The following is a 14,233-nucleotide window of genomic DNA, read 5'->3' on the forward strand; positions in this document are numbered from 1 at the left end:
TCTTTATTAAATATCATGTTCTTCGAACTTAAACCATAAAATTCCGTTCAAAAGAAATATCTCAAAATAATTTTAAATTGAGCATGGCTTTAGAATTTCAGATACACAGTCTCATGCGCTAGAGGTAAACTTTTTTTTTTTTTTTTTCTGTACAACGCTGCTATTTCTCGCTTTGAAATCTTTGAGTTTGTTAATCAGAAATTCGTTAAAGTTTTACAAAATATGAAATCGTTAATGAAACAAATTCCGAATTTCAAATTTGGGATTCCAGATGCCCATATTTGCAGTAGGATTACGCCATTCAAATTTTGATGGCTCTAGGTACCGTTGTTTTATCACAATGTTAGAAACATACATACATTTATGCAGATTCTTCATTATTTAATTTGTTCCAATATAAGACAGGGCGATTATATTAGATGGCAACAGTTTGAAAAATGATACAGCTTTTTAAAGATTTCAACGCAAAATACCAAAAGGAAAACAATAGTTCTTCAGCCACTTTGCACTAATAAATTATTTAATTAATTTTTACTTGTAAACAAATTCATTATTAAAAAAGTACGAAACGAGTACGTTAACAAAGGGTCATCTCTGACAAATGACGCAATTAACTACCATTTTATCAAGAAGAGAAACCTAGCTCTTGACGTCAATGAGAAGATACTGAGGGCTAATTTCAGAGGAAGTGAACGGAGGGGTATTTATTACACCTAAAGAAATTGTCATCAAATAAGAAAGTCAATAAAATTCCAAAGAGGGAGATTCACGTCTGCAATAATGGATTGCTTCAGGAAAATATGCAGGGCAATTAAAGATCATAACGGTGAAATTAGAGCTTCCATTCTCTGTAGCGGAAATCAAAAGGTCACTCGACGAATAAAACTAATGGACTCACTGGAAATTGAATAGGGTGGAAAGACTGTGAAGGAAAAGGAAAAGGTTGCTCAGCGAAAGTCCAATGTCTAGAAAAAGCTGGATCGTTGGTTTCACTTTACGCATACTTTTGTTTTTGATAGCATGAATACCAAAGCAAAAGATTCTAATACTCTCGTCTTAAATTTTAGGTCACACAACATTCAGAAAAGAACGTATATAGCACTATGTTATGTTTTAAATTACTCTCTAGTCCTTACAACTAAGCGCGACGAATTAATTTTTAACTGCTTATTATAAATCAGAAATAAATTTTGCTTACATAATCAGGAGCTAATAATTAAATCAGAACTGGTAGTCAGCTATATAATAGGAGAAACACAAATCAGAATTGAAACAAAAACAAAATAACTCAACAAAAATCATAAAAATATGATAATGATACATAAATATCTTATATATATAATCGGCTTAAGTTTTTCTCCTTGATTGTTTATTGATTGCTTGCGTAACTGTAAATTGTTTTATTCCCCGTGCAGTGCAGCGCGTGACGAATATTATGAGAAAGCTAAGCCGGAAAAATTAAAAATACAAGAGGTGCATTTAACATTTAATGAATAAATTTAACATTTTATATATATGTGGCTTAAGTGTTTGTCGCCGATAGTTTATTGGTTGATTGCGTAACTGTAAATTGTTTTATTCCCCGTGCAGTGCAGTGCGTGACGAATATTATGAGAGAGTTAAGCCGGAAAAATTAAAAATACAAGATCACGTGCATTTAACATTTAATAAATAAATTTAACATCTGTATATAATATATGCAACCGGCAAAAACCGGCAACGATGGAAAAAGAAGTAAAACGAAATAAATAAATATGTTTATTATATGCGGCTTAAGTGTCTGTTTGTCGCCAATAGCTTATGGGTTGCTTGCGCAACTGCACTAGCCAATGGGGTGAAGTTGCCATGAAACAGGGTTGCCGCTTCAATTGAGAGGTAAGCAACTTCCTGTAGTACTTGCCTTTGCTATGACCATCCATAAGTCTCAGGGCGAAACGCTTAAATCGTGTTGGCATTTTTTTACCTGAGCCTGCATTTGGACACCGTTAACTTTATGTTGCCTCTTTAAGAGTTCGTGAAAGAACGAACGTAAAATTAAAAATAATGGATGGTCCTCTGCAATGCGAGCTTAAAAACGATGGAAAAATCTACACAAGAAATGTTGTGTACAAAGAGGTCTTATGTGAATTAACATTTTATTATTTAAATCACCTCTATTTATTGAGATAGTGGTGGGCTCTGTACCACCAGTGGTTTCCTTCATTGCACTCTACTTTAAGTAATTAAGCAAGTAGAAGGGGGAAACCTCGTGGGGCAGTCAGCAAAGGGGCGTCCTCGCCGCCTGCCCCGGGTAATTCAGTTTGAACTAGCAGACACCTTTGCACAAATCATTTTAATTACAGTTTATAATATCTAGAACAGCGGTCATTTCGTATGATCGCACTGTCTACCAGCATTATTATATATATGTATATACATGTAAAACGTCTGTAGAAGACCTGAAAATTAGAAAAACAAATGAGTAAATACATACTTAAGATAATATAACCGTGAAAAAAATCTTTAGCAGAGGTAGCATTGATTCAACACAGTTTTATTTACAATTAAAACGGATTCACGTATCATCATTATGAGTGCGCAATGCAACCCACAATTTTATACAGCTTACATCTCTTTAGACAATGGAGATAAACAACAGAAACAAGAGATTCGTGTTTATAAGCATCAAGCCAATTAGAGAAAAATGGGCTGCGCAATAGCAACAGCGATATTTATAGTAAAACGTTTCTTTAATCTGACTTAATGAGAGCCATCCGTATTGCAGCATGATTGCATAAGAAACATAAAACGAATTAATTCAGAAAGATTTTATAAACAATTATTATAAACAATTTAGAACAGAAAGTAGTTAAGAGAAATTATTATAAACAATTTAGAACAGAAAGGGGGGATAACCAAACTGAAACGTGGAATTAAAAAGACTATTGCTAAATTAAAATTAGTAGTTGTCTTTCATACCTTATATCTTACATATATATCAAGCGATAATTAAAGCAAGAAAGAGATCAACAGTGTAGTAATAATATTGCGCGACTTTAATAATTTATTATCTTAATTTCAAATTTCTAAACTTTTGTTTATATATAGAAAGAAAAATATAAAAATATTTCTGTAGACAGTTGGCCACCAATTTTGATCTCATTATTATCTCTCAATTACTTAATTAATTTCGCAACGCGTGACTTTAATTAATTATCTTAATTTTCAAATTTCTAAATTCTTGTTTATATACGTACACACGCACACACACACATATATATATACATATACATATATATATATATATGATTTAAAGCAAAGTAGAAAGAACAAACGATAAAAGACCTATGTGGTAAAAAATTTGCGCATTGTGCTGCAAAATTAAGGAAATTAGAAGACGAATTTTAGTACGCACGCTAAAAAGTTGCTAAAAAACCTGTGGCTCCGCGAAAACTTCAGCATAAGCATATGCATATACACATACATATATTGGACGTATATACTCTTCATTGCTTAATTTAACTTTTTTAAAGTTATTGAAATAAATTGCAGAAGTTCATCTTTTAGAAGAATTTATTTTAACTACTCAGTTACTTTATTAGTTCGTCTATATATTTACTTCCATTTTCGTCAACTCCCACAAGAATTAAAATGAGTTTCAAAGTACAAATAAATAAACCGAGTTTAGAGAGAAATGGAGAGCGTTGGGAGCTTCTGCTTACCGTTACACTGTTTCGCTTTCCTGCTAACTGAATTAAAATTTTACCGGCTCTAACATTGGCAAGCCGAGTTTCCTTCGCAACTGCTTAGGATCGAGCGAAGGCTTATTTAGGCGCATATGAATTTGCATTCCTCGTTCACCTAGACTTAAACGTAAGTTCTGAATTTCCCCAAAGTAACGGTGATTTGTGTTTCTATTAAATTCTTGATTTAGTATAATCGGTAGGTTGACAGTTAATAAATCGATTTAATTTTAACTTTTTACTCTGAGTTTGTGATCTTTATATTTAAATGAAGATGAAGCAATATATCATTCGACTGCCTTTACAATTCTGGTAGTTTTGGCTCTTTAAAATTGAGTCGAATTGTACATAGTTAAGTGAATTGTTGAAGATTTAGCGCCGTATAATCATCAAAGAATTTTGAAGTACTATGAAAATTTAAAACTCCGCACTCGAATAAGGTAGACTGCGGATAACATGGCTTTTTTACGGTTAACATCGATCCAATGTTATTATAATGAGTCATTGGGTTTTGCAGTCCGACAGTATCCTTTTCATGAATCGGGCTTAATCTTGATATACATGTATAATGAAAGAAAACATTTTAAGTTCCTGAATTTGCGAGTTCAGACATTTTTGCGACACGTCGTGTAGAAGATATAATAATAATAATTTATGTGTGTTTCAGATCCTCACATGCGTTCCCTTACACCGTTCGTTTGTCCTTTAGGTTGAACTCTTAATAGGTCAAGAGGAACATGTTGACAAAACCATTTCACGAACAGAGCTATAATCATCTGGTCCAAAGCAACTCATCTTCATCTCAATTTGGGGGAAGCAAACTCTTGGGTGGAACACGTAAATAATAATAAATAAATAATCAAGTATTTTTCTAACTGAAGAGAGAAGGAAACATACAGTTTAGCGTTTAGCTTACAAAAAACAACAACATATGCTATCTGTGAATTTGGTATATCTCAGCGGACCATCTGGGAGATTTTACAACGGCGATTGCAACTGAAATCATATTACCATTTGCAGATATTTCAACATTTAGATTTTTTTGTATTGCATGTGTGATTATGGCAAAGCCTCGAGGGCTATCTGCTTAAGGGTAGGGATGCTTTCGTGGAGGACTTTCTTAGGGAAACTCGCTCGTATACACGTTACGCATGGGGAAAGCCACGAAAACGACCATGCAGGGCGCCATGCCGTTCGCGGGATTCGAACCTCGGACCGAACTACCAGTGTTCAGTGAGCAAGAAGATTATATCAAATAATACAATCGCTTATATGAAGTATTGTAAGATGACTGCTTTACCGCCTATATAATAAATAGTCAGTGACGATGCAATGTTTTAATTGTGTGGAATAGTAAATATCCATATATAATAATTATTCATTATATCCAGATTCAGGGCACGTAAGATTGTCACAGAAAAGGAGTTCATGAAAAAAAGCCTCTACAAACGCTTCATGAAACCTTCTTCTATTCTTCTTCTTCACGTTTTTCTATGCCATTTCATTGATTAAGGAGAAGGGGAAATTTTACTTTCCAGAATACTTGGACGGCTGTGTAACATTTTATAAGTTGCAGTTGTTTATATTAAATAAAAGCGTATATAAATAAATATATAAATATTTATGTTTAATAAAGTTATTATATTAAATAAAAGATTATTCAGAAAATTTTACATTGAAGCAAGATGGAGCTCCAAATCATTGGCGTAATGAAGTATGTATCCATTTGTATGATAAACTCAAATCATTCTATTGATTATTAATGTGAGAAAGATAACTTAGCATTTTTCAGATCGCCATTATAGTCTTGCTATCTTATGCCCACTAAAGTGTATCTTTAGGAGTTAAATTAAAGACAATGTTTATAGGCCTGCATTGTTAAATTCATTAGAAGATCTCCGGATCCGCATAACAGCTATAGTTACTTTGATGATTATCAGCAAGGAAATGTTAAAATATTTGTATTAGAAAACTGGGGCGTCACTTAAGCATGCACTGTGTAGTAAAAGCAACACATCATACAGCTACAAAGTTATAATTCAATTTTGAAATCTTTCCTTTATTTCGCGTAGTACACTTTCTTTCCAATACTTTAGAAAATACATCATTCTGAAAGCCATTTGCAATAATTCTATATGTCTCTACGAAAGAAAACCTCAGTACATAGAAGTGAAAAAAACATACAATCTTTAATAACATAATCTAGTCTCTGTTCTAGTAAAAAGTTCTCTATTTAGTACGAGTGGAAGTACCCGATGCCAAAGTTAGACTGAGGGTATTGCATCTAAAAACAGAGAGAACGATACCGCTGTAAACGTTCTCAAGTAACGATGCAAAAAAGTACAATTCATAGTCATACATTTTTCAGTTTTATGTGATATGGAACCCACATAAAAAATTTCGTTAGAAACATAAGCTAATTCTCTCTCATTATAGCACAAACAACGGAACGCAGCTTTTAATGATTTTCGCCTTTCTAATCAAATGGTCGTAAAAGCTCACGTTCTATCCAATATTTCACATATATTCAATTTGAGTCAATTAAATGTGGCAAAAAATTTATCATAACTGATCAGAAATCAATAACACGAACAAACAAACAAGCACACAAGCAGACTTTCTTCTTTATACGTATAGATTTTGTAAAACTTACAAATTTTTTATTAACAAATTATACGATTTGAAAGTGAGCATTAGCAACACATTTCGAAATAAAGCATTTTTATCTTCAACGCGCGAGACTGTTGCCACTCGGAAAAATGAGTGAGAAAATTAGCGCTTTCAGAGTTTTTAATTAATATTTCGGCTTATTAAAGTCGTACGAAGATGGGAATAGTTCGAAATGACTTCTCACAAATTTTTGGAATCGTGAATAATGTATTTAATGTTTCGCAATGCTATTTTTATTTCATCGTAAAACTTCGAAATTTTTTATTAACAAACTCTAGGATTTGAAAGCGAGCAGTGGCAACAACTTTCGAAATAAAACGGATTTTCATCTCCAGCTTGCGAAACTGTTGTCACTCGGAAGAATGAGGGCGAAAATGATCGTTTTTCTGAGTTTTTTTAATTACTATCCCTGATTTTAGCTTTTTTATTATTTTTTTTTGGAAAGAAGTGGACGTCGACCTTTTCTAGGACACAGAAAAAAATTGTAAAACGTTTGGTGGCAATAGGTATTCTAGTGACTGAGTTGTTAAGAGGACAAATACGTCAACTTTCGTTTTTACATACAAGTATATAGACTTATTAAATAGAGTAAGATTTAGCATTAATTTACCAACACAATTGACACTATAAGCAATAATGTTCTCGTTATTGCAAGGGAAAAAGTGAAGGATAATCATATTACATTTCGAAAAAGCCCTTCTGGGCGGACATAAAATCTGAACCCTTTTAGAATTTTTTTCTGGTTTACATATTGTTAAATGATTCGCAGTAAAACAGAAAATAGAAAGAATATTTAAAACGTTCTAAAATATCAATAAAGAAATTTAGAGAATAAGATTTTTTAAACAAAAAGCAGCTATTAATATCAAACTTTTTTTCTGAACAATCATTTAATGAATAAAACATTTTTTAATAAAAATGAATCAAATCTGAAAGATTACGCCCAAAGGAAAGTTTTTTTAACGTTTTTTGTGTTACCTTTATTTATTAAATATCACGTTCTTCGCACTTAAACCATAAAATTCAATTCAACAGCAATATCGCAAAATACTTTTAAAAGGAGCATAGCTTTAGAATTTACGATACTGATTCACGCTCGCTGGAGATAATTTTTTTTTCGTGCAGTACTGCCATTGCTCGCTTTGAAATCTTTGAATTTTTTTAATCAAAAATTCGTTAAAGTTTCACAAAATATGAAATCGATAATTAAACAAATTCCAAAATTGGGTTTCCAGATGCCCATATTCGGTGAAAAAATCTGATGGCTCTAGGTACGCTTGTTTTATCACAATGCGAGAAACATACACACATTTATGCAGATTTTTCATTATTTAATTTCTTTTAATATAACACATGGCTCTAATATTTAGTGGCAACAATTTCAAAAGTGAACCGACCTTTCAATTTTTCAACGTAAAATACCAAAACAAAATTAAAAGCCCTTCGGTGCTTAAAGTACCGTTCTTATATTTTATATAGAAATGTCTTGCAATTTTTAACTTTACTGAAATTTCTAAGCTGCGATAAGTGATAATATCTGTGCTTCATTGCATTATTTTTTTCTGTTTTAATAACTCCTAATTTAACGAATTTTATCGTCTTTCTGAACCAATTCACTAAATTTGTATCTCACTGGTATAAAACACGAAATGTTCAATTTTTATTTCTTAAATCAGCTGCATAGCTTTCTTTTGCTTCCCCATATATAAACATGCGGAAGCAAAAAAAATATTTAAGTTCTTTCCCCAAGTTTATACAAGACAACTAAATTTGTTAACTTAATTTTCGCCTTAAAATAGTATATTTTTATGTTTTTGCTCATTATTAATTTTACGTTAATATTTTATAGTAAATTTAACAACTTTATTTTTTACGAGTTATACTAGATAAATCTGAGTATAAGTAATAGCCTTCGGATATCAGATAACATAATATAATTTCAATTCTTTTTTGGTCACGGTGATTTTATTACCATTTCAGATCTCTATTTTAATTTTAAAATCACGGCTTGACAAAGTAAGAACGTTAAAATACAAAAACTGACTAGTAAATTAAATATAAAAATGCTTTTAATTAATCAAAGGTAATGCAGCTGAATTTCCTTTATTTATTTATCCTAAGAAGTAAATGATACTTAAACATAGAAACAGCATTGCCGCTAAATTAAATCGCAACTAAAGTCGCTTGCATATATATTGAGACCAAGGAATAGAATGACTATAAAATGGAATACATTTTTTACGTATTTTTGCAAAAAAATTTAGTAAAAATTCCATTTTCACAGTTTACAAAATAGAAAGTGTTTAAACTATGAATAAAAAAATATAGAAAATTTGAAAGAGTAGGAAAAATGACAAAGAATTATCCAGATTACAATTATCACGATTTTTAAGATTCTGCAGTTTCGTTCTTTCATTTAATGCAGGCAAATCTTTCATTCAATAAAATAAGATTTTAAATAGTTTTTCTTTTCGTTTATTTTTTCGATCATTTGCATTGTTATTTATTTACATGTATTCTTTACTAGACTACTGTGTATTTCTCTACTGTTTTCGAATTGTATTTCTCTTGTTCACTAATACAGATTTTATTCTGATGTTTTTAATCCACTGCCTAAAATGAAACGCCTTTGATTGGGTATGGGGCAAGATAATTTTCCGGTGATAAGTATTTTCCTAAGAGTTTATTTTTTAAATTTAAATTTTAATGGATCTTCTCTTCTCCGATCATTGGATACTTTCGAGATCTAATCATCCCTTTGCTTTGGAAATGATTAACTATCCTCTGCTTGCCTGATGACAAAATTTTATCAAACAGCTCTTCCTGCCCTTATTTTATTTAAAGAAATTAAATAATGAAGAATCTGAATAAATGTATGCATGTTTCTCGCATTGGGATAAAAAGACGGTACCTAAAGTCATCAAATTTTGAATAACATAATCCTCCACCGAATATGGAAGCCTTAATTTGGAATTTGTCTTATTGTCGCTTTCATATTTTGTAAAATTTTAACGAATGTTTGATTAACAAATTCAAGGATTTCAAAGCGAGCAATAGCAATGTTGTAGATAAAAAACATTTTTATCTCCAGCACGTGAGACTGTGTATCGGTACTTATAAAGATATGCTCATTTTAAAATTATTTTGCGAACTGAATTTTATGGTTTGAGTGCGAAGAATATGATATTTAATAAATAAAGGTAACACATAAAACGTTGAAAATGTCCCTTTGGGCATAATTTAAAACCTATTTTGATTTGCGTTCTCCGCGTTAGTTATCACATTTTGATTTAATTTTTAATTCTTGATTATATTGAATTAAAGTCATTTCATCGGTTTAACGAAAATCGCTATTTACGATTACTTTCAACAGTTCTTTTGCAATCATTAAAGCATTAAATATACATTTAACTATATTTGTTTGTAGTCATATATGCTTTGACTGTAGTTATAATGAGTAGATGTTTACAATTTTATAAAATATACAATATCGTACATTATTTATGTATTATATATGTATTTATTAATACAAAAATTTTATTTTTTAAACTATAAAATAAGAATTTGACTGTTTTCGCTATGATTATCTGGTATCATTTAATGCTTACTATAAAATTTTGAACCCCTTTTTTGTCATGTGGTAATAGCCGCAAAACTGGCGAGCTTTGTCATGATTATTTACAAAATTTAAACCTACCAGTCCGAGGAAATATAAATCCACTCACCACAGGGAATCATTAACTTCCTTATTTGGGAGCAATAATCTCTCCTAAAAACTAAAATTTGAATATGTTCATATAATTCAGAGAGTAAAAAAAAGGTTATAAAGTGCTGAAATAATTTATCAGTGCATAGGATGGAGCAAAAGCTTTAAAATTTATTTTTTCATTTTAATATTATAATAGGTCACTTTTCTTTTGAAAGTTTAAGAGTTTATAATATCATTATTTTATCTATACCCCTGACGAAGACAAAAGTACAGAATTAAAATAACGTATACATGAGCCCTAGCCTATGTAGTTTGACAAACTGGCATCGATGTCTGATTGAAATATGCGTGTTAACTCTCTTGTTCATCTTCCAAAATCAATACACCTACATTTTTAGAGCAAGTTAAAATTTAAGTGAAAAGCAAACGCTGATGAGGAATTGGCAATAAAATGTTTTACACCTTTAGATATTTTTTTCAATTTTAGATCGTCTAAACTCTTAACAAACAAAAATAAACAATTAAAAAATAATCAAAAAGGTTCAGGAAAGCGTACATTGTCAATTTAATATCACTAATCGAAAAGGATTTGAGATTTTGTAAATAAATTGTTTAAAAATTTAAATTTGATTTAAAATTGAAATTGAATGAAAACGCTATTTACAGTATACACTGTTCAACTGTTTTAACGCTGTTTTTAAATTCTCGTAAATCAGTTCATAAAAACAAAGTAGACACCTTACAAGTAGCTTTTACCATAAAAAAAAGTGCAACAAAAAATTTTAATGAGCAGAAATAGTTACCTCTCTTTCCGCTTGAAAATGGTGGCGGTGGAGCTAATCTAATTGGCCAACTATCATCCATTTTGGAAGAGAGGGTTATTCCCGAAAGGTTTATATTTTAATCAAAAACCTTTTCTCCGCAGTTCTCAATTCTTTCTCTTCATGAATTTTAAAAACTCATAGTAAACGCAGATTAAAAGTTGCCTTAAGAAAATATGCGATTTAATTTCTGCATTAATCGTCTCGGCAAAATGATTCTTTTCGCAATAATATTCTTGCGCAGTAATATTGAAGATTTGGTTCCGATTCAGAAATCCTGATATGAAATCGCAAAACGCTTTTAAATAAATATCTATAACAGACAAATGTTGTAACTCATTTGATGAATGCCATTTATGCAAATTGGCCGAAATTTGCATATGCTTTTCATAAAAGTTTGGACTAACTCCACTGGAATTTTTGATTGCATAATAAATATAATACATTTATAGAAAAAAGCATTTTAAGGCATAAAGGAATTATTTCATCTGAATGACATATCACTACAGAAATACAAAAACCTACACTTTTGCATTATTTCCTTCAATGATGATTTTTGGCTCTAAGCCATTTAAAATTTTAGTAGTACACAGGGAATTTTTGAAATCAAATGTACAATTTATAGGAAAGCGGATATGTGAAATAATATGTGATGTACTAATCTTCAGCTCGAAAAACGTTTACCTCATACGTGCCTAATTATATGAAGTAAAAGAAAATTACAAAATACTGAATATAGTTTTCCATTATCTTTACATGTATACATTGATCAATATAAGGGATGAAAAACCGTTAGATTCAGTCTTAAATCTTTTTAAATTCCTACTATTAGCTCACACTTTCCCTGTACCTTGTCCAAATTGTCAATCGTTAATAAAATACTTTTTATACATACACTCAAGTTCAAATACATTTTTTTTAAAATTGTAGTGGATGACACTTGATGTTAATACAGTTTTTTCACATATTAAAGATAATTAAAAGTTCACATATTATTTCACATATTAAAGATAATTAAAACTTAAAATTTCACATAATAAAGATAATTAAAATTTAAAATTTCACATATTATTTCACATATTAAGACTTACAAATAATGACCGTTTATTAGGAATTCTCACCAGCTGTAAAAATTAATTTTATAACAACTTATAAATATAAGTACATAACTGTAATAAATGAGATTGTAATATTTAACAAAAATAAGTAGCAACAGTAAGACAGAGTTCTAAAGATTTTTAAAGTGTACGGAATTAAAGAATTGTAGTTTTACAGAGTTGGATGAAGCGTTGTAATGTCCTATTATGTAGCGGAAATTCTAATAAGTAGGAACTGACTTTAAAAAAATTATATTACGTGTTAAGTTTACATTTAAAAAGATTACATAGTTTGTAGTTTACTGTTAAAAACCTCCCATGGCATACAGAAAAGAATGATAACTTCATACAACTACATCTAAAATATTTCAATTTAATCTTTAACACGTAAAATGCAATAATAGTCATATGAATAAAATCCATGTTAGTCTAAAATATATCTACAGATATTTAACTGGTTAAAAATGTTAAAAAAACAGTCACAAATAACGCCCAAAGTTTTGAGTATATTTAATTGCGTTCTTTTTACTTATTGTCGATATCCTGAACAAAAAATATTTAAAATATATTTTATTTTTGCTACGTATCTTTTAAAAGACATAACAATAATATAGAATGTATTCCTTATATATATATATATATATATATATATATATATATATAATAGGAATACATATATATCTTTTAGTGAATAATTTTTATTTAATTAATTTTTATAAATAAAACATAACTCCTTTGAATACAGCCACTCATACTCTTATCTGAAATTCATTTATCGTCAATAAACATATTTTTATGGTATTTACTCCGGGGTTATATCATAATATGAATTTGTTGTTTGGTATTATTACAGGAACATGGGAAGCCCTGACTTGATCACTGAATGTAATTTGGAAAATGACATATGCTAATTCTCATAAAATTGTACTCTCACTTACCCAAATATGTACTCGCTCCCGTCAGGACAAACAGCACTTTCAGTGCATCTAGCATTGGCAAAAAGAGGGGCTTAGAAAGATTTCTAACTCCAGGACGGCACTAAATCAAGAAACATGAGTGTTTCATCGCAGGCTGAAGCCAGGAACCACACTGAAACGTCGATCCTCCAAATCTACCTTCCGAAAGCACTTTGACGCCGATGTTTGATGTTTATTTATGTAGCACCATACGTTTTAAACTATTGAGCATATTTATATATATTTCTGAAGTTTTAAAGCATTTCTGTTGAACAATATTACAATCTTCATCTGCACAATCATATGATCCCAAAAAAATCATATATGGGCTTCAGCTGATTTGTACAATATATGAACAGCTTGATAAATATATAAAATGCTTGACGATAAATCTAAAATATATCTAAAATTAACTAAAATTATTTATAACCAGCTAATTGTATTATCCTTATATAAATAACAAGGCTTAGAATGCCACCAGAATCATCTTTTAGGAAAAACAAATATCATTTTAACAATTAATAACTTCAATGTATTTTTAAATATTCTCTCACATATTTCAACAAATGTAAGCAATGTTGCTTACATTGATTTTAAACAGTATATTTATTTTCGATGCTCACAGAAGGAAATTTCGCAATTCATGCTTGAAACACGAGACACGTTTTTGTAATTGGACAATTTGAGTGTAAGAAATTTTTCAGAATAACATTTCCTTATAGATTTGAGTAGAATACGAGAAATACAACACTAACAAGTCAAATATTGTACTGGAATTGCAATTCAATTTGCACCAAACACCATCTAACTCGGAGTATCCAACAGCAGGCAGTGTAAGAAACTTCACTTCATATTTTATGCGAATCAACAGGAGAGAACACTGACATACGCCACAAGAGCACGTCTTATCCGCAAAAGCGCGGACTATCCGAGCTCGAATTTATTGTCTGATTTTATTTCTTTTCCGCGGAGAGTATCCGATCGGGAAGCGACGGCCGCCAGCTCTGTGGAAGAACTGAGGATTCGGACAAGAAGACCCTTGTGGAGCGCTCCGCTTGGATCAATACCTACACTGCCCGGGTATTTTCAACGATGGCGCTCTTTCAGAATCACGTGATCCGGATTCTCCGCGCCCGGTCCGGATGCGGAATTTTCAAGCGGATGTGAATAAGTTTGCGAGGTTCTGTTATTATTTCTCTCTGTATTTTCCAAAATAAACCTTTGATACATAAAGGAATAATCCGAGAACATTAGAGAA

The 14,233-nt window shown here is 30.7% G+C and overlaps 1 protein-coding gene across 6 annotated transcripts in view; it reads right to left on the bottom strand.

Moving 5' to 3' along the window:
- LOC118184756 (neural-cadherin-like) overlaps nt 1-13,988 on the bottom strand; it is a 639,735-nt gene extending 625,747 nt beyond the window's left edge. For 4 of the 6 annotated variants that reach the window (XM_085823083.1, XM_085823080.1, XM_085823078.1 and 1 more), the window contains exon 1: nt 12,958-13,987. In XM_085823083.1, the coding sequence (XP_085679209.1) occupies nt 12,958-13,012 (55 nt within the window). In that variant the 5' untranslated portion in view covers nt 13,013-13,987. Of the gene's footprint in view, nt 1-12,957 lie in introns of all 6 variants that reach the window. The other 2 variants (XM_085823079.1, XM_085823082.1) reach the window with 2 other exon arrangements.
- Nucleotides 13,989-14,233: the final 245 nt, after the last annotated feature.

The sequence above is a fragment of the Stegodyphus dumicola genome, chromosome 1 (assembly GCF_044657685.1).
Source record: "Stegodyphus dumicola isolate Sdum_Otavi_A_Nest chromosome 1, ASM4465768v1".
NCBI lineage: Eukaryota > Metazoa > Arthropoda > Arachnida > Araneae > Eresidae > Stegodyphus > Stegodyphus dumicola.